Source organism: Sparus aurata, chromosome 16 (genome assembly GCF_900880675.1).
Source record: "Sparus aurata chromosome 16, fSpaAur1.1, whole genome shotgun sequence".
Lineage (NCBI taxonomy): Eukaryota > Metazoa > Chordata > Actinopteri > Spariformes > Sparidae > Sparus > Sparus aurata.
The window spans coordinates 20,154,743-20,179,636 of NC_044202.1; the positions used below are offsets into that span (position 1 = coordinate 20,154,743).

The 24,894-nt window shown below is 38.7% G+C and overlaps 1 protein-coding gene across 2 annotated transcripts in view; it reads right to left on the bottom strand.

The window, feature by feature from the left end:
- The window catches only part of sntg2 (syntrophin, gamma 2), a 106,517-nt gene that overhangs the window by 64,777 nt on the left and 16,846 nt on the right, over window positions 1–24,894 (bottom strand). The window contains exons 2-8 of one of the 2 annotated variants that reach the window (XM_030443548.1): window positions 13,894–14,031; window positions 13,721–13,777; window positions 13,505–13,562; window positions 12,245–12,288; window positions 11,436–11,477; window positions 9,260–9,347; window positions 7,934–8,022 (exon numbers count right to left, since the gene is read on the bottom strand). In XM_030443548.1, coding sequence (XP_030299408.1) covers window positions 7,934–8,022; window positions 9,260–9,347; window positions 11,436–11,477; window positions 12,245–12,288; window positions 13,505–13,562; window positions 13,721–13,777; window positions 13,894–14,031 — 516 coding nt within the window. The remainder of the gene's footprint in view (window positions 1–7,933; window positions 8,023–9,259; window positions 9,348–11,435; window positions 11,478–12,244; window positions 12,289–13,504; window positions 13,563–13,720; window positions 13,778–13,893; window positions 14,032–24,894) is intronic. The other variant, XM_030443549.1, reaches the window with a different exon arrangement.

Below are 24,894 nucleotides of genomic sequence, written 5' to 3' on the forward strand. Positions count from 1 at the left end.
TAACTAAATGGTAGGTTCATAAAGCAAATTGAGGTGAATAGTTATCCAATGACTTAAATGTTCACCTTGCTAGTCAAATAAGAACAACAAGGGGGAAAAGGTGGGTTTTAAGCCCAGATTTTATTGTCTCAAGAGAGCCTGCTTCCAAAATATGCATTGAGAGTTCCATTCTGTTGGGTCACATACAATGTGAAATTTCATAAGACCTATATATTAAATTCACTATTGAACTAACTTCATGTGTTCAACTTATTCCATCCATGAGAGTTGTAGCAACCATTGGAAGTCAAGACTGCCATGACACATGTTCTACAAGGACTGGACTGGGCAGACTGGGATGTATTTAAAGCTGAAGCCACTCTGGAGGACTTGTCAGCATACAGGTCTATGCTGAATATGTGACTGGGTATCTTAGTACTTGTGTCGACAACATTGTGCCCATCAAACAAGTAAAGAAGTTTCCCAACCAGAAGCCCTGGATTAACAGTCAGGTACGTCACATGCTGCATGCTCGCTCTCTTGCATTTATATCAGGCAATGAGATGGAGTACGAAGTTGCGAAGTATGGACTGGAAAAAGCCATCACAGCGGCCAAAAGGCAGTACAGAGAGAAGCTGGACGGCTTCTATTCCACTGCTGACTCTAGGCTGATGTGGCAAGGTCTACAGCAAATCAAAGACTTCATGACCACCACCAGCACCATCAGCTCCACAGACAGCCTGCTGGATGACCTCAACACCTTCTACACCCACTTCGAGATCTCCAGCCACACCACAGAGAGGAGGCACACACACACACAAATGGGACCCCCTCCCCCCCACCAACTGTCTCATCAGGCCAGTTACATAAAGTCCTGAGGAACATCAACCCCCGCGAGGCAGCTGGACCAGACAACATCCCTGGGCGTGCTCTAAGAGCATGCACCAACGAGCTGGCTGATGTTCTCACATCCATCCTCAACCTTTTCCTCAGCCATAGCACCGTTCCCTCCTGCTTCAAGACCACAACCATCGTACCCCTCCCCAAGAAAAGCCCATCCACCTGCCTGAATGATTACAGGCCAGTAGCACTCACTCCAATCATTATGAAGTGTTTCAAGAAAGCGATGCTGACCCACATTCAGAGCAGCATACTAGACACCCTGGACCCCCTGCAATGGGAGTAGTTTCTGCTCCACATTCAATGTCACATGAACTTAAGTTATCGCGGGAGCAAGGTGGCTGCAGAGCAGCTGAGCAGTTGCACTCCAGGTACTTCGCAAGTCTAGACCCCACCTTCATGACGTCAGGACTTTGCCCTAATTGGCTTTTATCTACGCTGATGTATATGACGTGTGTTTCGATGAATTTCCATATCCATAAACGCCTGTGTCTCTTTTCTACTCACATATCACATACTTTCACATACCTATGGGATTGTCAACATGAATAAACCTATAAAATCCTTCATGTAACACAACAACCCTGAAAGATCAGAATCCTTTTATTGTCATTGCGTACTTTTTAACGAAAAGAAAAGAGTACAAGGCATTAGTGCAATGTAAGTATATTTTAAAAAAGTGAAAATAAATAGATAATATGTACAGTGTTACAATTGTGTGATGATGTCATCAATAAATTGCTCAGTTCTGTCACCTTACTTGTGGTGATGATAGAGAAGTTGTTAACTGCTGTGTCTTGCATGCAGACAACACAGGTTCAACTCAAGTGTTATCTGTACCATCCACTCTTAATAGCCCCTTCTGTTCCCGTCACGTAGAGAGTGTCCAACTTCATAGCAGCGTTTGTATTCCCGCCCCTGCAGTCGCCAACAGATCTCGCTGTTGCAGGAGGTCAGCTGGAGTTCAACTTGAACGCACCTAGTGATAGGATGCATCACTGGCGGGGACGAAGTGGCCTACAGGAGAGGGTGGCCAGTCTGGTGTCATGTGAGGACAACAACCTCACCCTCAGCATGGACAAGACAAAGGAGATGATAGTGGACATGATGAAGAAGAGAAGACCTCATCGGCCACTGTACATCCGGGAGCTTGAAGTAGAGAGGGTAAGCAGCTTCAAATACCTGGGCGTCCACATCAGTGATGTCCTCACTTCTGAGGAGGCTGAGCAAGTTTGGCATATCGCCTAAGATCCTAAGCAACTTCTACATCTGCATTGTTGAGAGCATTTCGACCAGCTGTATCACCCTTTGCTTTGAACAGAGGAGGGGCCTTCGAAAAAACTTATCACCCACTTACAATGTAGTACAGAGTTCCCTCCCAAGACAGCTTAACAACCATTCACACCTGGGCTCACCTATCCCTAGCAACCCAAATGAAGGCTGGTTGGGTCAAAGACCCCAAATTTGCCCCAACAACTCTGAAAGTCAGAGCTCACACCTGTCCTTAATGACTCCGTAAGGACACACCCACACAGAGGTTAAAAGCCTGCAAACTCCCCTCCAGCTAGTTAGGATGGATGAGTCGTGAAACTAATTCAAGAAACTGAAACAAGTCCAGTTGCCTGCGACACAGCACTTAGCATATGATGTGTTGACTCCCTTATACATTTTATTTACATATTCAGTGTTGACAAAGACACTGACATCCCCAAATAACGTATTCCAAGGGTATAAGTATTAATATTAATCACTCATGTTAACTGTGCTGGGTTGGGACAGCCATTATGTAAATTATCATTCAGATTTTTACTGCAGGCAAGTTCTGGGTGTTTATCTAGTACAGGTAATTGCTAGGTGACATACGTATGAATTACACTATCACACTTCCATTTGGCTACATATAACATTACCTCATTACTGTATGAGCTAAACACAAGGGTGGTGCCCATTTTTGCCATGCAGCGTAGTAAAAGTATTTTTTTCTTACTGTTGTTGTTGTATCAGTTTGTCTCACTCATTTAGACTTTTTCCTACATTTCCAGAATGAGTTTCAACAAACCCAAGTCAGCTGCCATCCAGCAGTTTAATGCACAGGTATAGAGAGTGATATGAACCCAAGAAAATTTATTTTCTGTCAGCTTCATGCATCTCACCCCACTGTGCCTCTTGTGGCTGCACTGCATCAGCTTTATTGGGTCTGCTGTCAGTGGATAAATTGCTGTCTCTTACTCTCTCTAACATTTCTCCGTGTTGCCGCTGAGCATTAATGAAAAAATGGTGAGTTTAGAAAGAAGTCCTTCCTCAGTCTTGAGGAAAGCATTTACTGCTGATGGTTTAGAATCTTTACAAAAATATCATATTTAATTGAAATTTGATGAAAAACATTTGGCCTTCATTTCCAGGAATGCAAAAATATTATTGATGTCTCATGGTGTTTCACTCCTTTCCGTAAGCAGTTGCTGTGAACATCATCAAGGTCATGTTGGTAAAAACAAACAAACAGAAAAACATCCCCAAACACAGCCTTGGGCCTTGAAGATATCATGCAACATTAATGTAAAATCAAATTATTTGCTAGACAGGAGGTCTTACATTCAGCTGTGCATGCTATCTGCATCAACATCTGCTGCTAGAGATACCTTACAGCGTTCTATTTGTGAACTGACAAGTAGGTAAACTAAACAAAACATTTCAGATAATGTCACCAGAAAGTGTGACTTTCTGACACAGCAATTAATGAATGGAAGAGTATAAAAGCAGTATTAACAACATTCACATTATCACGTACATCTTGTGACAACAGTTTCCAGTTAACACATTAAGCAGAAATGGATCACATAACATAATGGACAATTGAAGTCCAATATTCACTCTACATTTAGCTCCGTTTTGGTCTCAAACTACTGTATAAAAAATACCTGCTTCTTTATAAGTTAAATACACCACTATGTCCACAAGCTAGTCTTTAACTATCTTGCAAGCTGGGCTGTGTTCAGTGGTGTTTTGTAGGGCAGTGAGGGTTAGCCAAAACTAGCTAGCTAGCTGTTCCCCGTTTTTTTCTTTAGCCAAGGGGCTGTGTGCTTTGTGTTTCCCCGATAGCTGCTGAAGGACAGTGTCACTAGCCCCTTTTAGATAGAAAAGGCAGCACATTTGCTGCAAGGTAAAGGCAGCAATGTGCCACCTTGTCTTTGTAAAAGGGAGGTGTAATATTCCTCCTTTTCCAAAAGCCGCCACTTGGCCGCCACTTGGGTAGGCATAAACATGTGACATGACGTGAAGCACGAAGTTGGGCAGTGAACAGTGACAACGAATTTGTCTTCAAAATAAGAGCTTTACATTGCACCCCACTGGAGTTTAGAACTGGGTTCTTTGTGGTGGGCTATTGATTTGAAAGTAGCGACCGTTCATAGCTTGCCGTTACAACAACAAGCAGACACAACCAAACAGCTACAGAGACCAAGGAGATGCCAGCGTCTCCTGGATCTCGGCGGCTTTCCAGTTGCTCACCTTGACGTCTGCTAATGAAGTGATGGACTGAATGCTGTGATCAGCTGTTTCCTGGTTTTAAAACTCTACGGCTGTGGGTCACACAACAGTGCAGGTCATTGACCCCTCCGCCCATCTCACGCAATTGCCGGCACATTGATGTCTCGGATTTAAGATAATGTGCCTTCCGTCTGGGAGGACGTTCTATTGGCGGCTTATCGCCCAGTATAAAAACGGCTACTGCCACTGCTGCTCACTTGGGGGCTGTGTGCTTTGTGCTACTGAGTTAGCAAGCGGCTAAACAACAGGCTCAAACAACTGTCGAGAAAGCATGTTAGTTTTGGGGGGAAAAAAACAAAATTTTGTGTGTGACTAGCTTGCGTATAGCCTTTTGGAAGCCTCCCAAGTGACTCTTTTCAGTTACACAGTCATTTGCTTTGATGGTTGTAGAAAAATATTGATTCATTCAGCTTGAAATGCGTCTAACAAATTCCTATTTGGAAGATATAGTAGTAAAAACAAAAACAAAAAAAAAAACAGCTCAAACCTTTTCTGAGCAAAATTCTCACATGAGAAGATTACAACTTTTTGGTTGAAAGTGAGAGTCAACAGCAGAAGAAAGAAATATATGATACACCTAGTTCATCTATTTTACTGTACTGAATATGTATGAGTTGTGTGGTGCATCTATGGTCATTTACTATTCCAACACTCGCTCAAGCTCAAGCTGAATGATGTTTTCATTACAGACCATTTCACATGATGCAGGGTTGTTTAATGGCATGCAATGTTGCAAAGGAAAAATAATCTCATTTGACGTGAGAAGAAACTAACTAGAGGCCAGCTCTTGCTACTTGTTTTTCACTGCTTAAATGTTATTTCTGTGATGAGGAAACAGGTGGGCTCATTGTGTTCTAAAGAATTAAATGTAAAGATCCCTGCTTGAACCAGGTGACCTATTATGTCACAATGAGTCATATCTCTTCTTGTCTGCATCAGGGTCGATTATTTTTAAAGTAAAGTGCACAACCTAAGCACTGAAAGAATTGCAGACCATGCAAAAGCCCCTTGCACAGGGATGTTCTGCCTTTTCCAGCTCCTGCTAAGGATTTAAATGGAATCACCTTCAATCTATATTATCAATATAAGGTTAAACCGGCCATCTGCTATCCCTCACACTTTCTCTTAATAATTCATGTGAAATGACAAGCAGAAGATGCAGTCTAACGGCTAATCTTTCATTATAGATTACCATATTAATATGCAATTTCCTCCAGCCTTACCATTAAAACCGTGAAATACTGACTTTGGTGAAAATAACTAAACATTTTCCACTCCTCATCATTCACAGTAGAGGACCTCTACCGCTGTGCCAAAACTAATTTACCTAATACTTCTGCATCACAATCATGAACAATTGTACATACACACTAATAAATATTTATTTGGTCATTATTACAGTTAATTGTGCCATTTTTCTAGGATGATGCAAGATTTATCATGTGCTTTTAGAAACTAGTGCCATATTTCTCCTGGTGAAGCAGACGATGGCGTGACTGGATCAAATTGTACTTTGTTAAGATTGACGGGTAAAATCGCTCTGTGGAATCAGCTACAGCTACAGTGAGAGAACTCCCAACTATCATCCCAGCAGCATACACTGTAATCTCAGCAATCATCAGTATCCTGAAGCAAGCTCAAGGAGCAAATAACAGCCTTAAGGGATAACACGGAACAAAATGAATTATTTTACAGTATGTTCTACCTTTTGACCCTTTTAAGCACAGCAACTGACTGAGCCATTGTGTGGTTTTATAACAACATTTGTGTTTCTTCATTGCAACTGTGTGCAAAGACCACACATTGATAACGTGGCTGTAGACATGAGATGAAAATAATAAACATGGTGGAATTCTCACTATTCACAATTCATTCATTCATCAGTTTTTGTGGAGTTCAGTATTGTATAAATCAATTGTGTTGTTTGTTTTTTTTAAAATAGGGGCGGGACATTTGAGATTGAATGTTACAATATAGTTGGCTCTTTTTTGACACAAAAGAGCGGTGGCTCAATTCTGAGCGCCACACCCCATCTCTAAGGCTGAGCCCAGCCCACCCTGCGGAGGAGACTCATTTCAGCCGCTGGCATCTGCAAGCTCATTCTTTTGGTCACTACCCGAAGCTCATGACCGAGTTGAGGGCTGGAATGTAAAGCAACGGGTAAATCTAAAGCTTTGCCTTCATCTCCCTCTTCACCATGACGGTCCGGCACAACAAATGAACAAAACACCAAGATGCTCAAAGGGTACTGCAGGTACTATAGAGTACTAATGTATATGTTAAAAGAACAACAAGTTGTATAAAGCCTTTTGCTGCTCTAGAGGAAGCTGATTATAATCTAATAAACTACCTCCTGTGATGTCGCTCAGTGGCTAAATTGCATTGTGGGTAGTGTAGGAACCAGATTTTGAAAGAAATAGTCCTCCGGTCTAGCATTGCTCTGCTCCAACACTTTTGGACTCGTTATGGCCAATTTACAAACAAATGACTAAAACTGATACAGCAGAACCAAAGATATCATCTTTTTTCTGTTTATAAACTTGGTGCCAACATTTCCCCCAATGCAACTTTGCCACTGAGTGACGTCACAGGTTGCAGTTTATCAGTTTGCATACAGCTCCTTCTGGAGCCACAACAGGCTTTATATGATTTTTTGTCATAAGCAGTACTGCCTAAGACCTGTAAACACACTTCAATGTGTAAAATCCACTGTTTTCTTTGCAAGTGACAGTTTAGCAATACATATGTGCACAACACAAAGAAGACGGGGCTACTATATAGATATATATATAGAGAGAGAGACTACAGATACAAAAGGCCTTTTTAATTAACTTACTTTTAAAGTAAAGTAAAAAGTTCAAAAGCAGTATTTTTAGAAGTGAATGAGTCACTTTGATGAAAAATCTAAATACTAATCAGAATCAGAATTCCTTTAAAATGTGTTTGTTGTGTTTGTTTGTTGTTATAAATTGTGATTATAAATCTAAGCCCCTCCATTGGAGAGGAGGTGGCTTCATAGGAGACCCTTAACACATTTAGTGGACTGTCTTGGGACTAAATTACAAAACGTATTTGGAATAAGTGTAGCAGTTATGTAGGCTGGGCTGGCCTGTAAGCATTTTACTTCCAGTACCACCACAAAAGTAAAAAAAAAAAGGGGAGAAATTCAGAATCTAAACAGACTTTATCATTCATTTAAACCTTGCCAGTTGATTCTAACCTGGGAAAACTACCTTAAACCACACCCACCTATCCCAGACCATGGACTGCAACTCTGGAGGGACATTTATTCAGAAATCTGCTGTTGAGTAAACACATTTTCAATGGGATAATTTAGGGTGAACATCTTTGTCTTTGTACTGCCACCTGTTTTTCAGAACCAACTTGTATATCTATGTATGCAGAGTTGTGTAAGAGTTGTAAAAACTAAAAGGATATAGGTCCTGATTAGAAAACAAATCAAAACACAATAAACATTATACATGAGATATCAATAGATCTTTCTTACTGTGTTGTTTCCGTTTCGATTTAAATGTAAGCCACTGTCAAAGAGTGGAGAGGACACTCGCCTTTGATCAGTGGACGGCCCGGGAGAACCTGAGGAAGGAAAGAGAATAATTCATATTCTTTACAAAAAGGCCTCTGGAGAATCGCTGTTCAACATTTAGTTTCCATTATGATTTAATTCCTTTCACCTGAACCCCAAAAACCATGGCTTAGTTCACAGTGCTAAATCTGAAGGTTTTATTCTGCTGCCCTGCCATTAAGCCATGCAGTTCTCTTTAGTGAGGTCGTGGACTGCATCCAAGAGGCAAATGCTGCTCTTTGATATGATATTAGTTTGGCGTGAAAGGACCTGCTTTCTGATTCGGTCACGCTCAGTAAGCGGCTCCAGGCCTTTGCTAAAACAAAGAATGGCTTAGAGAGAATACAGCTTGAAGCTTTTCATTCTCAGGCGAAAATACACGGTTCATCAGCCAAACGCCCTACAGAAAAACCTGATCATCTCTGCACTGACGTCCTCTTCTGAATATTGCCTTACACAGACGATATTAAAGCTTGATTTTCTCACCGCTTTCAGTTTGAATTTGTAAGAATGTGGTCTTTCACAAACTTAACTCCATCTTTTTAGGAACCAAACAACTTCAGATTCTAAAGTTAAAAGATTGGAGTCCTCTACGTTTTTGAGCTTTACTGACAAGTGTGTGAAGGGGCACGTAATAATGTTAGTTTCTAAAGTTATAAGTGAGTCTTCCTCTCCGTTCCTATTCTTTACTTTTACTGTTGTTACTCGCAGGTGAGTTAATCGACCTAAACATGAAGTGTCCATAGCTCAAAATCATAAACCCTCTTCACACTCTCCTCCTCTTCCTTTCTTCTTTCTTTCCCTTTCCTTAGTGCACCGCTGCTGCTCTTTGTATTTAGGGGAAACACTGAATTCATATAAAAAAGACAAAAGTAGTTCCAGTTACTTTAAAAGAGTGCTCCAAAAAATTGTAAAATTTCCAGATTTTACAATTTACTTTTTGTCTTAAGGGTGATTCAAGTTTCTCATTTTCTCGCGAGCTATTATCACCTTTATCTGCTCCACATGGATGATTTTAGCATCTGTGATTTCATCTCTTCTAGGTAACTACAGAGCAGGGGAATCTAGCGCGAGGTCTTTCTGACATTAAAGCTTGCCTCGGGCTACTGAGCCTGACAATGTATTAATTTGAAATAAATCATCCATTGAGCTGCTTTAATGCGTCAAAGTTTGCAAAAAGACAATTCCTTTATGGCCAAAACGGCTCAATGAAGAGCTTACATTACATCAAAACTACAATACTCTTACCTAGAGGCAGTTTTAGAAATGATGGAACTTCTCGCAGGTAGCGAACGGTGATGGTGACCTCATCTCCTGCAGTGCGCAAGAGGTGAACCTGACAGGAGTGAGACAAGTAGAGAAGGAGACTGAGATTGAGATAGATAGCAAGATACAGAGATTGTGACCGATGTAGCGAAATATAATTTAATCTCACATAAATGAAACAAGTCACATTCATTTCAAGCTGTACACAGCCTGCGCAAACAAATCATAACAGGAGATAAGTGAAGAATGTGTTATCATGAGTTAACTCCTGACAGAAGTCTTTCATGACAGGCAGCAGCAAAGTGACAGCTGACACCACAAAGTAATTACTGTAATGTGTGATTATGTGTGATGTCTAAGTGATATAACAGGGGTACTCAAATACAAACCTTAAAGGGCCACAAAGATTTTTTTTAATGACTCAAAGGTCCATGTATTGAGGTCGGCCAGGCCACATGTAATAATACTGTAATATTCAAAACAAAATGTCCTGTTCATTCTAAACAACAAAATACGAACTAAAATAAAATGTAATTTCCATTTTAACAAAAATCAAAATACATAGTTGAATATTTACTCTTTTTGTTTGCCTTCAAACATTGTGTCCATCAGTTCATCATGCATTACTTTATTTCATTGTGACATAGATGTGACAAGAATCCTGCTTGCAGCTTGATATGACGATTTCAGTGCATTTATTTGTGTTGTGCTCATCTCTGAATTTTGAGGAAATGTCTCTTCAAAATTCCTATGCTTCGTCTCATAATGCCGTTTCAAACTGGAAATCTTCATAACAGCTTCTCCTGGCATATTGTAACGCCCCTTGTGGACTGTGGCGCAATGGATCTTGGGTATTCTGTTGATGTTGGTGTAATTGTGATTCGTGAATGTGTTTGTGAATAAGATGATATGTAAGATGGTTGTGGGTTAATTCACGTCATTTGTTCTGTGATTAAATGATGTTGAGTTTTAACAAGGATGATACAAATTTTGGCACCGTGAGTGAAAGGGTGTTTGCCGGGACGAACTCCCCGTCCGTTACGCTACAGGTGATAATGTATGATGAGACTTGCTAAAACATGTTAAACAACATAAGTGTGTGTCACTACTGCACTGTCAGATCCGTGGGTTCTGTCCTGGTCGAAGGGAGAATGAATAGAAATTTCAAGTTCCTACTTCTATGAGTTGCCGTTTCTCACTGTCCACTTTATTATAGCAGTTTACTTGGAACACGCCATTTCAATCCCTTGCCACCGGCAAAATGTGAATATGCGAACTGCTCCGAAAACGAAAGTGAAAGTTAAAAGTTGCGATCGCAGCGGTGAGTGACCCAGCTGTCTTTGTAACGTTGGCATGGAGACAAGTCCCGGTGTACACGTGCTGACCCAAACAAAACACACGGTGAAGGAATAACAGTATGGGGGCCACAAACAGGAGGCCGGCGGGCCGGATGCGGCCCGGGGGCCGCCTATTGAGGACCGCTGTGATATAAAATATTTTCATAGTATAAGAGATGCATTCACGTGTGTTTGATTTAAATGATAAATATGGAATCTGTCCATCGCCCATGCATCTTGGAAAAGAGAGAAAATAAAGCAGCAGATGAGACAAATTTTAAATTCAAGGTCACTTCAACATGCCCTAAATACATTTCTGTTATCAGATCCCTCTCTAACTTCTCCAACACTGTGTCGTAGGCCTTGTTACTTTTGCCTGAGCATCTGTCAGTGCTGCTGTGAGTGTGACAGCCTGCCATTAAAAGCTCTGGATTATGTTCTGAAGAGAAACTGCTCATTATGTGTTTTGACGTTCTGGAGGTGAATATTGTGAACAGCTGTTTGGGGCCTCACAAGGGGAGAGAGATGACAGACATGGACAGAGGGTGTGTGAGTTAGTGGAGGAGGGGAGATGGATTTTGGTAGCATATACTGCAGACAATTAACAAGGAGGGATGCTCAATTGTATGAAAAATGCTAAAATATCAATATTGGCACCCTAAATTCCAATACAGCTTTTGATACCCTCCTGCCAAATTGACAACACAACTCTTAGTGATGAAGTGTACCCACGTGTTGAAAGCGGAGTTTGTGAGTTTGCGTTAAACCTGAGAAAAGGATGGCAAAGCAGTTTTTAAACAGTCAATTACAAATATACTCACAACTTCCTCATGAGTACAAGGCTCTACATTTATGCCATTGACCTAAAGAAACCAACAGAGAGAGTGGAAAAGCAAAACATGAAGTAAATTGCATAAAGTTCTACCCTTGACAGGATCAGATAGATACATGATGCAAAGTCCCAAAAGACCACAGAGAAATGCAAAACAACCATGAAGAGACATAAAAACAACCAAAAAGAGATGCGAAATAACCACGAAAAGATACAAAAACAACCACAGACAAAACACAATCAAAAACAGACACACTGCCATGCACCACAAAAGGCCTCATAATCTGTCCATGTCTGTAGTCTAAAGCAACTAGTTTTTAAACCCAGCCTTGTTCTGCTGCGTGTCCTGCCATAACTTTAAGTATGTAAATACATGCAATATCCTGCAGTGTGACTAAGAATATAAAGAAGTCATTGCAAATAAATGTGAAACAGAGGTGATCCAAAGGTGGAAGCACCAACAATTCAATTCATAATGTAATTCATAATTACATAATCATTTACTTACTAAATACTTTCAATTAACAAGAGATTATTATGTCTTGGTGACTTTATGATTAACACGGAATCTGACAATGAGTCGTTTTTTTAACTCTCATTTTAATTGTGTTATGTTTCAATAAAACAATATTTTACCATGATATTATTTCTTAAAAAGAGCATAGGACATTGAAAGCCTTATTTGATCAAAATAATGCAATTCAAACTGACTCAAATGTTGCATCGACTCAAATGTGTCTACTCAGCAGTGACTCAAATCAGCCTTGAAGCAAATAAGTCATGATCTGATGTACAAACCTGCAACACAGCATCCCCGATGAACAGCTTCCCTGTCTGATCGGCTGCAGGGGTCAAATGTCAAGTTTCACAGATTAATGAAAATATAATAAATTAAATAACTGCTCATTTCATACGTGGTAATGTGGTGGAAATAGCAAATAGTGTCTCTGTCTGAGCTATCTCTGAAAACATCCTACAGCTCAGAGAAAGAAACACAGGAAAAGCATGACTTTTGAAACTAAACAGCTCATTTGCAGCGGCGCAGGAGGAAACAATGAAAGCTCTGTTGCAAAAAGATTTGTAAGGCTCTTTGAAAAGGACTCTTAATGTCTCCGGGTGATGAAGATATGATTCTCTTGTATGCAAAAATGGTGTTAAGAGGGATTGCAGGGAAAGACTGAGTAACAATATACTCAAATTATCTAACAGGATAGTGAGAGGTAATTGGTTCTTGTAATTTGACTGACAAACATGGCTGAAGTACTTTCTGTTTCATCGAGCAAACGGTATGGTCAATTTAAATTAATACTCCCTTTAATACTGTGGATTTTTTCTGATGTTCTGTGAATTTGGTCTCTGTTTTGATTAGTATTATAATTTTCAGCACCTATTCTTTGCATATTCACTGCAGTTATGCATGTTCACGACTAGTTGGAAACATTGTTTACAGCATTAAAAGGCGTTCAACACTATTTGGTGATGACTATGTTTGAATTATGTTTTTTATGGTAATGTAAGAGCAGTTAAACTAGATCGGTCAAATTTTACCTGGAACACCAAAGTAAGGGGGAGAAACGGACATAATACAAGGGTTAACAAGTTGTTGGGTTTTTTTTGTTTTTTTTTTAAATAGTGTTAAAATCTCGTATTGTCTCCCTTCGTGAATCCAGTATCGTGTATCATCTCGTGAGCTGAGTGTATCATTACTGTTTATAATCCATCACACAATTTACCCAACTGGAAATGCTAAATTTAAATTGGTGGAATATACATTTCACACAAAGACATGAGACAGATATCAAACTATTCATCTTAGGTTGATAATGTATTTTTTTTCACTCTTTTTACTGTTTTTTTCCTGGACTTTATCTTTGATATGACCTCATATAACCCAGTATTAAATATAAAAATAAGTGATGCTCTCTGCTCAAAATTTCTTTGTGAACTTGCCTCCAGTCTCTTACTATCTTGATTTACATTTCTATTACATTTAGTACTGCATTGAAAAACCACTAACAAATCCATATTACAGTATAATGACATAAAATACTTTCTTACCTATTTGATCTTTGAAAATCTTCGAAATTACCACAGGCACGTTGTGCTCTGCACCGCCCTGAAAAGTAGAAGAGAAAGATAAGAAAAGAATTGTGTTGAGTTTGGCTGCTGGAATTCACTGCAAAAACTGCTTTCTCAGACAAACAGTCAACTCTACATCCCAAAGACTTTTCATTTCAACTTGAGTCTCTCCAAAATCAAAACTTATCAGCTTACTTTGATGCTTAAGCCCAGACCACCAGTCGGCTGTCTTCGCAGTACAACAGTTCTGTGCTTTAGAAAGTGGGAGTTTCTCATTGGTAAAGAGATATTGTGAACATTTGAAACAGTATTCTGGAGTTATGCAGCATGAATTACAATGTGAGCCTCGAGCCCTCTGGCGCACTTACATTTACTTGGGATTCACTTCCACTTGTGCAAACTACATCCAGCTTCTGTATGGTTAATGCCTCTTTGGTCAGTTTCAGGCAGACATCATAGGTATTGTTGGTCTCCTCATTGTACAGCAAAGCAATTCCAGATTGTGTCTGTTGAAATTGAGAAGAGCATTGATATTTTGCCAAGCAGAGCAATTATGTACACAATGAACATTTTAATCCTCTTTTCTCAATGTGCCATTTGTGTAACCCATTCTCCTCGTCTAGTTTTGGGTTGATTGGTTTTGCATCTCATTGTGAAAGCGTCAACCTTTGTGTGGTAGAAAACAAAGGATTGCGTGCTCTGACTTTCATATTTTTACATGACAAAAAAGGGATGGACAAAAGTTCAGGAAATTGCACTAGACAGTATGATTTTCAGCACAGAAACGTGGACAACAGACAACGCAGATAAAGGAGCAGAACACAAACATCACAATTTGACTATTCCTGAGGAGGTGAGCAGATTCCACAAACAATCTTATATAGAACACAGTGAAGTTTTAATCCCACCAAGGAATTGTATTTATTATTATCTAATCTGTCTCTGTTCACTCACTGACTTCTGTTCACTCTGCATACACCTAACGCCAAACAAGCAAACCCTCGAGCAGTTCTAATGAATTAGAAATGACCTCGACACTGTTGTCTAGAGATTAAGTTAATGACTGCCAGATGGAGCTATTTCAACTTCCACATTGTAATTAGGAACATTTCAGAGAGTATAGCTCAATGGTTAGTCATTTTCATTTTGTCTGGCATACCCCACACCTGTGAACCTGAGTAACTCTTCAACATATCAACATGTCATGGTCTAAATATGTTCTTGTGAATTGAATTTAAACTATTTTTAACACTGTCTAATTCTTCCCAACATTGAACTCAGGGCTCAGTAAATTGACCTTTAAATGTTTTGAACATGTCAATTCATACAATGAACACGGTAAACACACCTGCTAAACAACAGCATGTTAGCATTGTCATTGTGACAATGTAAGCATGCTAACATTAGTATTTGGTTAAAAGTACAACTGCTGTTAGCAGTGCTGGTTTTCAGCTCTAAGCTCAAAAATGTCCCATCTCCGATGAGAAAAATTACAACGGAATGTCAGTGGAAGTCAGAATTCTTACTTTTAAACTCAGGGCATGCATCTACCTCGACTTAATGAAGGAACATCTATCTGACATCACACAACAAAAGCAGCACCCATTGAAAAGGGGTAGGGGGGATTTGTAACTGTCAACCTTGCCCTCCAACTGTGCAGCTCAGTCAATAGTTGCCTTATGTTAAAGCTCCAATGTGAAAACAATATTATCGTAGACAAACTTGACAAACACTGCAGATGTATATGTGTTTTTATTTTGTACGTTTATGGATTGAAAAGATACAGCTTTTATTTTGTAGACTGTTGTAGTCTGATTATTGGAAGGACTTTCTGAATAAAAAGCGGGAATTTAAATGACGAAAAAGTGCCATGTGCAGTTATATAGATCACTGAGGATGCCACACACTGAGATGCATCAAGAAGCATCACAATGCATCAATAAATCATTTCGCCTTCGAATTGAAGGAAATGTTTAGGATTATGTAAGCACACAACCCCAAAAAAATATATAACAAAGGTCTCGTCATTTTCAGACATTTTAATGCATGTTTCATATTCTATCAGCAAATCCATGATGTTTGCTTTGTCTCACGTATCCCACTGACTCAGCAGGTGTTGAAATAACATGAATAAAATGTAAAATCTAGGTATGTTGTAAAGGGACAGATGTCTACAATCACTAATAATCGACAACGGGTGGTCTTATTGAACAAGGAAAAACAAAAAACACATGAATTCATTAGCTTTTATCCTTAGATCTCTTATTTGGCTATCCTCAAAAAGGAGCATCTCAGTTAAACTTAAAATAGGGTTCAAGTAAAAACGTCAGTGATATTATATCTGATATCAATCCTCAAAGACGTCTATCACATTTGTTGTGCAACTGTCTCTAAGCCAGTCTAGTGATACTTGCTCTGAGGTGAAAATAATGTTGTGAAATGTGACATTTCAATATGAAGTAAGAATGGATCAACAGAACGAGCTTCTATGGAATTATATTTAAATGCCTAAAGTGAGTCATTACCCATGGGTTACATTTTTGTTAGATTTTTATGTAGACTATAAGGTATTGTGGATTCTTATTTTGATCATATTTCCAAGAATTCAGCGATTGGCTCTTTCTGAAAGGAAAAATGGTGTGAGAAAATGTGCAGAAAGTAGCAGCTGTCCCCGGGGAAAGGTACCAGCTCTTGGGTTTATCAGCCTTGTGCTTCTGTCAGCCTGTTCATGTGTGACTCAGTGCAGTCATGTGGGACCATAAAGCATATTCTAGTCTACTGTGGCTCCATCATGAAATCACATCGCATTTGTGTTGATTGAAAACAATAGACGGAACAAAAGCTTGTGGGACACCTGTACATCAACAACAACCAATCACACACTCACTGCATATTTTCCTCAGGCAGTCTGTCAGAAATTATTTAATCCAAGGAAAAAAACATCTTCAAATTCAAATCACACAACTATTGCAGCACATGCATTTGTAATATATTAAAAACTGAAATTAGTAAAAATCTATTGACAGCATATCATCGCGCTGACTTTAGTCAAACTGTGTCCTCTTTGCCCTTCAAACTGTAAGGGAGGGTGAAGATGAAAACCAATAATACCAACTAAGTACAAAAGCTCTGCAATGTATCCTGTATTTGTGAAGCATAAGGTGTCCAGTTTCTGTTGTTTTGCAGGCACTGTCAGGGAGGTTTTGATTCAGGTCATGGTCATCTTTGAGGCTAATTGTTTGTAATATGTGGATGAATCATATTTTCCAAAATCAGATCAGTGCCTGAAAAGAAAATAAATGGTGAGAACCAGGCTGTTTGAAAAGTATTCACATACAAAGCGCTGTGATAAAGTGATCTTTGACTTGTAAATATTCTCAATGGCAGCACAGCCATAAAAGGTGAAATAAGTGAGAAATTATGTAAGAACACAGGCATTTTATCTCCTCAGTTGAAAATCAGTGGAGCTTGCATGTGGTAAAATGCATCCCAGACCACCAAAATAAATGGTTTGAGTGATCTGATCCCAATGTGTCTTGGTGGCTGTTTACTTTTGTATTTAGAGCTGTCCACTTGTATTCAGATCACCTGAGATGCACGTTAATGCCAGTCTCTCTGTACTAAAAAGGGACTCTTGATTCCAAATAAGTTGGAATGCTGTGTAAAACATAAATAAAGACAGATTGCTAATATTTGCAATTGCACTGTGTTTACTTACAACAGTTTTATGAAGTGTTCCTGAGCCCATCAGATAACGTCATTTTTAAAATCATGCGTTTCACAAAATGGACCTCACCTAATCCTTGCTTGTGAACGACTGGGCCTTTTAAGGATGCCCCTTTCATACCCAATCATGATATTATTGCCTGTTACCAATGAACCTGTTTACCTGTTGAGTGTTCCAAACATGTGATTTTTGGAGTATTCCACAACTTTCCCAGTGTTTTGCTGCCCCTGTCCTGACTTGTTTTAAACGTGTTGCTGGCATCAAATTGAGAATAAGCATTTTAATTTTTTCATAAATCAATGACAATGAGGCACTTTTTATTTTCTATTTTTTACACCATCCTTTTCAAGTTATAATTTATGTTATAAGGTTTAATGTTAATATAATATTTTCCCATTACTGGTATTTTTGTTAATATTTTTTAAATATTCATTTTGTTAGTACAAAATGAATGAAACAAAACATTTTTGTCAGTTCACAAAACTAACAGATAAGCCAAAACAAAATTGACTTGATACAACATGCTGGAGGGTTGTTTCCACATGGTGTTAAACAAATACTTTCAAGAGATTATAGCCTATATCAGTTAAAATGTTACATAGTTGTTTTAAATGCTTTAAGTTTTATCTTGTCTTGTATTGTATTTATATTTGTTCCTTGGGACAGGTCTGCATGAAGAAGCATCCATTCATCCTCTAGCTAAACCAGGAGGCCTGGAGCTTGTCCCTGGTTGACATGCGTGGGTATACCTGAACAGGTAACTAATGTATCACAATGTGATACAGAAAGATAGATGTACAGAGAATATTTTAAGTGATACGTTAATTTTGTGAAACTAGAAGGTTTTGTGATATGTTCTTTTAAAAATTAAATCAGCAATGAGAAAATGTGCCATTATACATAAAAAATCTTGATAAAATTATTTTTACACAGTTACATTTTACATCACCTTATGGGTGTTTTGGTCGCTGGATCTGAACAAATAAAGTCAAATGCTGCAGTTTAAGCAAATATCAACAACAGCAGCTAATAAAAACACCACTCACTGTCATTGACTCTCATCACAGTTGCTGGCAGTTAGCAAAAGGTGGAGCAGTTTAGCGATTCAGCAATTCAGCAATTCAAAGGGAATAATCTATAGACTAGAAACTATTGTGCCCCTGAAACAAGTGACTCTCTCACTCTGTAATTTACATTGTGTGCGGCTGACTAGATTTAATGGGATATCTATAGTGCATGTGATTCAGAACAAAAACAGAGGACATTTTTTTCTGCCAGAGTAAACAGCAACAACATTTTAGGAAGAAAGGTCTGAGAGAAATGTTAGGATTTTTAGAAACACTAGTGTCACAGACAGAAGAAATGACGTGTAGATTTTGATTCTGATATGTATTTAAATGTAATATGTGCACATTTGACCAAAATCCCTTATTTGTTCTCCTGTTTGCAATTTCACCATTCTTGGCATTGGGAGTGCTGTATTTATTAGTTGTATTATGGTGCCATTTACCGATCATTCTTTTTCAGTATCTTGCCAGTCTGAATTGAGCTAAGGGTTAAGGCAGCTGGTCCATAAATTAAAATGACAAAGTTCTAATGCTGATCTAAGTGAATGGAGTGGTTTAGTTATTCTTAATATCTTGAGGGCAGATAAAGCACATATTTTTCTGTTGTCTATTCTGCTTTTGAAGTGAGCTTTCAGAGTTTGAGAGAGATAGCTAAATGTTTCTGCTGCGTGTGTCGGCTGTTGTCCACCATACTATCTTCTCCTGGGATACACATTGAAGCTTGTCTTTTTTTGTTGTCTCCTCTCATTTTGCTCTTTCTCAATTCAAACAGGAATGTGTATATGTGCTGTACTCCCATTGCCACGCTTGGTAAATGTGTTATTTATCTTAGAATTATTGTATGAAGTGATTGTGGTATAGTACGTTTCTCATGACTGTGGGTGCTTGTAGACTTTTGTGATTTTTTTTCTTTCTTATGTTGGTCAGTTGTCGATGTAGGCAAGGCCATGTGATGTATATCCAATGTAATTGAATGTAATGTTATAAGAGACACAGAGCAATATTTGAAATTCAGTACTATTTTATTGTACTTTCTTATTGACAAGTTATAAGTTATCCTCAAGATCATGTCGGTCTGCACAGAGCTCGACTGTGAGAGGTGTGTTGTTGTGAAAATAGAAGCCACGTGACAACATTTTGCTATTTCTGGAGTCGAACAGATTTCAACACGATGTGCCTGTGTCCAGTGTCTGATTGCGCACCAGAACACAACGCAGTGTAATCAGGATTTCCAGACTGTGCCAGCTACACTAGCATTTCCAAACAGTTTGAGACTGTGGCTGTTTATGGTGTTTGTATCACAGTTATGGCTCCATGTGCTTTTTTCAGAGCTGAAAGAAACTAATCAGAGTGCAATCTTATTTGGCAATGCACAATTGAAAAAAAAATTAAAATAAAAATTCTACTTGGGATTTGCATATTATGATTTGAACAATATTTTGATTATTTGTGCAGACCTGAAAACCACCATTTACAGTCTTTGAGTCATGTAAAACAGGGCTCCAGACTAACCTTTTACACTGGTTGCACTGATGGACATTACTTTTGTATTGAGGTGCACCAGCACATGATTTACAGTATGTGCACCCAAAAATGGCCTACATTTTAATTTGGTTTCTTAACATATTACTTAAATGGTTGTAAGAAGTACATAATGCCAATGTTTAAAGTGCATTTAAAGTTTAACTTATGTTAACAGTATAGTGTTTTCCTCAGGAAAATGTTTGTGTAAATCTGGATAAGGTCTTTATCAGGTCATATCTGAGCTGACCTGTTGAATATCAATTGCACCAGTGCGACCAATACAAATGTAAAGTCACACTTGACAGATTTTTGGGTGCATGCTAAACCAAAACAGTTGCACCCTGGAGCCCTGTTAATGAGTGTGTTGTTTCATTCTCAAATTACCTTTTAGCAACCAAACATAACATGTTAGTAATTACAGCATTAAGTTAATGAGCTACAGCTGGTGTAATCTAATTATTGCCATTTTACCCAGATAAGCAACTGAAGGGCCGGTTCAAAGTGTTCAGCAAGCCAACATGACCTAAACGTTTTTTTAAAAAGGTTAAGGGGGAACGATGTAAGGTAGGAATTAAGGATGCATGTTATCACTATCGGTCGATATTGGCTTTAGAATTGACTATCTGACATCGCCCACATGCCTACACGGTCCCCAGTCGGAATATTTTACTGATGTGGCCTTACCTGAGCAGTCATTTACAACAACATTGGACATCAAGTGTTAGCCCTCTTAGCATGCTGAGCCTAATGGCACAATGGATAGATGAAAACTTTTAACTTAAAAAGGCTGTCCTTCATTCACAAAAGTGCCAAGGATCTCACGCTGCAGCTGTAATTGCAACTGCTTTTGATGGCACTGGGTGCACATGCTGCTGATTTTGATCTTCCAGTGACCCTGACAGCAAATCAATGGGGAATTCTTGAAAATATGAATACCCTACTTGCCCTGTTCAAGCAGCTGGCCAGAGAAATCAGTTCTGCACAGGCCTCTGCTGCAGATGTCATCCCAGTGGTGGTGGCACTGACACGGCTGCTTAGCAGAAGCGAGTCAGACTGCGGTGTGCAAACTGCCGAAAGTACCCTACTGGAAGCTGTCCGTGCTCACTTAAATGGTGTGCATAGCAAGGCTCTTTATTCTAATGCAACCATGCTCAGTACACGCTACAAAGATTAAATATCGCGCATCCCTATAAGAAATTGTTTGCCCCTTGAATTCTAATACAACCAGGAGTGCTCTTGTTTGCGCTCACTGTTTTATTACATTATACTAGAATAAACACTCAGTATTATTGCTTGATCACATTATGTATTATTCTGATGTTTGCTGTTATAGTAGATGAATCATAATACTACTATATAACCATCCTTTCAGACTTTGATGCAACTAATCACACCAGTATGTCTCTTCACTAGTCAGTACTTCGTTATTAGCACATGTACAACACTACTAAGTGCAATTTTGAGCTCAATTGTTCTGGCATAGTCTTCTGTTCCTATTCTATATATACACACACACACTGTAATTCTAAATAATTTATCTTCCCTTTGTCTATTTATCTGTACTTATTTCTGTCCTTGTGCTGTTCCAATCACCTGAATTTCCCCTCTGGCTCACAATGAAGGCTTATCTGATCGCATCGTATTTAAAATGGATCCGGCAATCTCATTTAAGTATATTCCTATATATGCTAACAGTGTTTGGTTGTGCAAGTATGGAGTTGGAGTTTGCCTTTGCCTTTGTGAGCTGGTCAGACTAGTTTTCTCCTATTCTGGGTCGCCCTGTTTATTAAAGAATTGAAGGTCTTCTTTACTTTATGGGATTGCAATGACTGTTCCAGGCATTAGTCAAACCTTCAGGTGTTGCCATGGAAATTTAGTTATTGCCCATGAAAACCTTTTTTGATTGCAAAAAACATGAAAATATATATTCATGGTCAAATCTTTTTCTTTTGCAAGTGACCATGGGAAACGCAGCACCTTCAAGATGGCCGAAATCAGGAATTACCAGACTCGGTGGAGGTAACCACCAATCTCGCAGTTGTTGATTAACTCCTGATAATTGTCACCTCATCCTGCATTATCCCTTGGATTTGAAATTGTTAAATCCATGAATGTAAACCAATAACGTACAGGAATTACATTACTTCAGACATGTCTGCCTTCTTGACCTGTCCTTCCTGATGTAAAGATAGCTGACTTGAGGTCACTTTGGCTGCAGTGGAAGAAAACCTTCCAGATGTACATGTATTATGTTATATAGATTACCATTAAAGCGCCACAACTTTAAAGTTACACACACACAAAGAGGCACAGTACTGATACACAAACATAGCCAGCAGCCAGAGCTCACTTACACACACTTTTCTCACACATTTTTTCCTCCCAGATCAATCACATAACATCTGGAACAGTCATCCAAACCTGCAAAACCAAGATGCAGCAAAAAATCCTTCTGCTTTATCTACTTAGAGCTGTCCTTATAGAATCAGACTTTAGTTCCATCAGTTCCATTTAACGTTTACAAATCAGCCATCACGGTTTTCGTGAGATTTCAGCCATGATTCATACTTTTTGATTACTGGAAATATCTCTTGGCCACAGCCAGACATCACTCTTCATTTTGTCTCTCTAGCTACAGGCCCGGCCACAGGCCCACTGAAACCTCAATCTTTTGAGCCCAGAGTTTGTTAATGAGCATGAAATATTGGCTGGACTGAAAAATCTAACTAATGGCCACTTCATGTGTGAAGACCCAAAAAGACCTTGAACAGCTTAAGCTCAGGGAATAACTGTGCATATTGATAATATAGTTAGTAGTAGTTCATTGCATTCATATATTGGGAGCAGCTGTAACACAAGCAATTTCCCCTCAGTGATCAATAAAGTATTTCTGATTCTGATAGTCTGGTGGTCTAATTATGAGTCTAAAAAGAGAGATATTTGAAAACATGCCGCCTCAGCAACAGTATAACATGTTTCTTTTAGGTATGACATGTATGAGCTGTCAAAGATGTAGTGGATGATGCTGGAGGCTCTCACAGTTACTACTTTTGTCTAGCTGAGCACTTTCATTTGGATCCTTTACATATCTTCACATGTAAAAGCAGGTGGATACTTAGAACAGAAGATTTTACTGTAGTACTGCACTTGTCCTCCTTTTTGAAGTCATTTTTGTGTCAGCAGGAAATAGCTATCTGAGTATAGTATCACAGTTACACAACTTTGTCAATTTATCATCTAAATCTGCCTTGGATTTATTTTTAAAGAGTATTTTTATATTATTTATTATTATATTATCATAAGAATCCAAGCAGAAAACTACAGCTTGGAGGAAAAAGTTTAAAAGTATTTTGTTGTATTTATAACAACTATCAGAAATACAGTGATATGAGCAACACTCTCATTTATCTGCAACAGTTAGTATGCAGACAAGTCTGGTTTCCACAGCAAAAGTGCATGACATATATTTTGCAAAGCTTGTTTGCAAATATCAACATGTAAAAGTTGCCTGCCAGCTTAAAGTTAAAGAAGGTTAAACAATATTAATTGGATTTTCCAAAGATCCATTAAAAATAGCTCAGAGATACAGCTGTACTGATGAGCATAATCCATAATTTTAAATGAGACAACTTTGGTGATTTCACCCATCATGGCTTTACCACGCTGTTAATTACCAATTTAAGTGGGGCTATTTTCACTTCTTTCCATCAGGACACACTCTTACACAAGACCGTTGGCAGTAAAGAGGCAAAAGCGAAAAACCATCTTCACATTCTGTTTCTGCAGAATAGAGTATAAATGTCTCTGTACTGATTGTTGCAATTTTATTAAGTTGTATTAGGAAAAGTCACCAGTCATTTAATTAACAACGATGGATAAGATTCATCATTGAAGCAGCAGGTCAAGCGTTTTTTTAAGTATTTTTTAAAACGGATGTCAGTGCTTACAGTTAATTTACTTTAATCATTTCACAAGAAATCTGTCTTACATACTCTTCATATTGTAAAAACTGCTTAACATTAGGACATTTTTTTTTGGACCAAGTTGTTGCTTTACATCAGTGGTGGAAGTGATATTCAGATCTAGTAAAAGTACTATTATACAACAAGTAGGTCCGACCAAGCAATCTGATTGGTCAACAAGAAATTTAGAGCGTGCTCAAATCAGCATGACAGCACGCCTGACCCATTACGCAAAATATCACTCCACCAAGTCTGTGGCAACTTCGTAACTGTCAGAGCTGGAGTAAGAAACAGCGGAAAAATAGGCCACAAAATGGATCGGTTTGTTATTAATTTTTATTTATTTGGTGGTCTCAGTTTGGATGAATGGTTGGAGGAGGATGAGGGGATGATGCCTCTGACTTTCTTAAAACTACCAGGTCCTCCTCGGTGATCGCGGCATGATGTTCAGTTTTGTTGCGGCAGGCTCTCCTGAGAGACTTTATGAGTCCATTAAACACGTTGTTTGACTTTGTGAACTCAGTGTCTTGCATTAGACACCATGCGCGACCGAGAGGAGGGTCGTTGATATAATGGTTGATGCCAACCCCTTAATCCGACGTAGCTGCTGATGAAGAAGTACTGACCTTGGCTGTTTCTTGCTATTATTACTCCTGCGGTAATGTGTATGTTACATTTCACTGATGTAGATGTTTAAGGTTGAGCTCATTTTTAATACTTTACCTACTGCTGGGTTGCTTAATCTACAACAGTGCATCATACTCAATAAGATCATCACGTGATTGTAGCTTTGCTGTCCTGTGAGAACTAAGTATCTCTAAAAAAAAAATCCAACAGACAATGGAAGGGAATTTAGTGTATTAAAATCTCCATACCAGCACCTCATAGCTCACTTTTTAACATTTCATTTCTGTGTTTGTTGTATTTAAAATAATTTATTTGTACTGATTAAACTAACCACATATATCAGGTATTCATTAAAAACATTTTTAAAGGTTCTGGAAGGCATATAACTTTACCTTTGGAGCGAGACATGCTAGCTGTTGGCCCCCATTTTTTTGCTAAGCTAAGGTAACCAACTACTAGCTT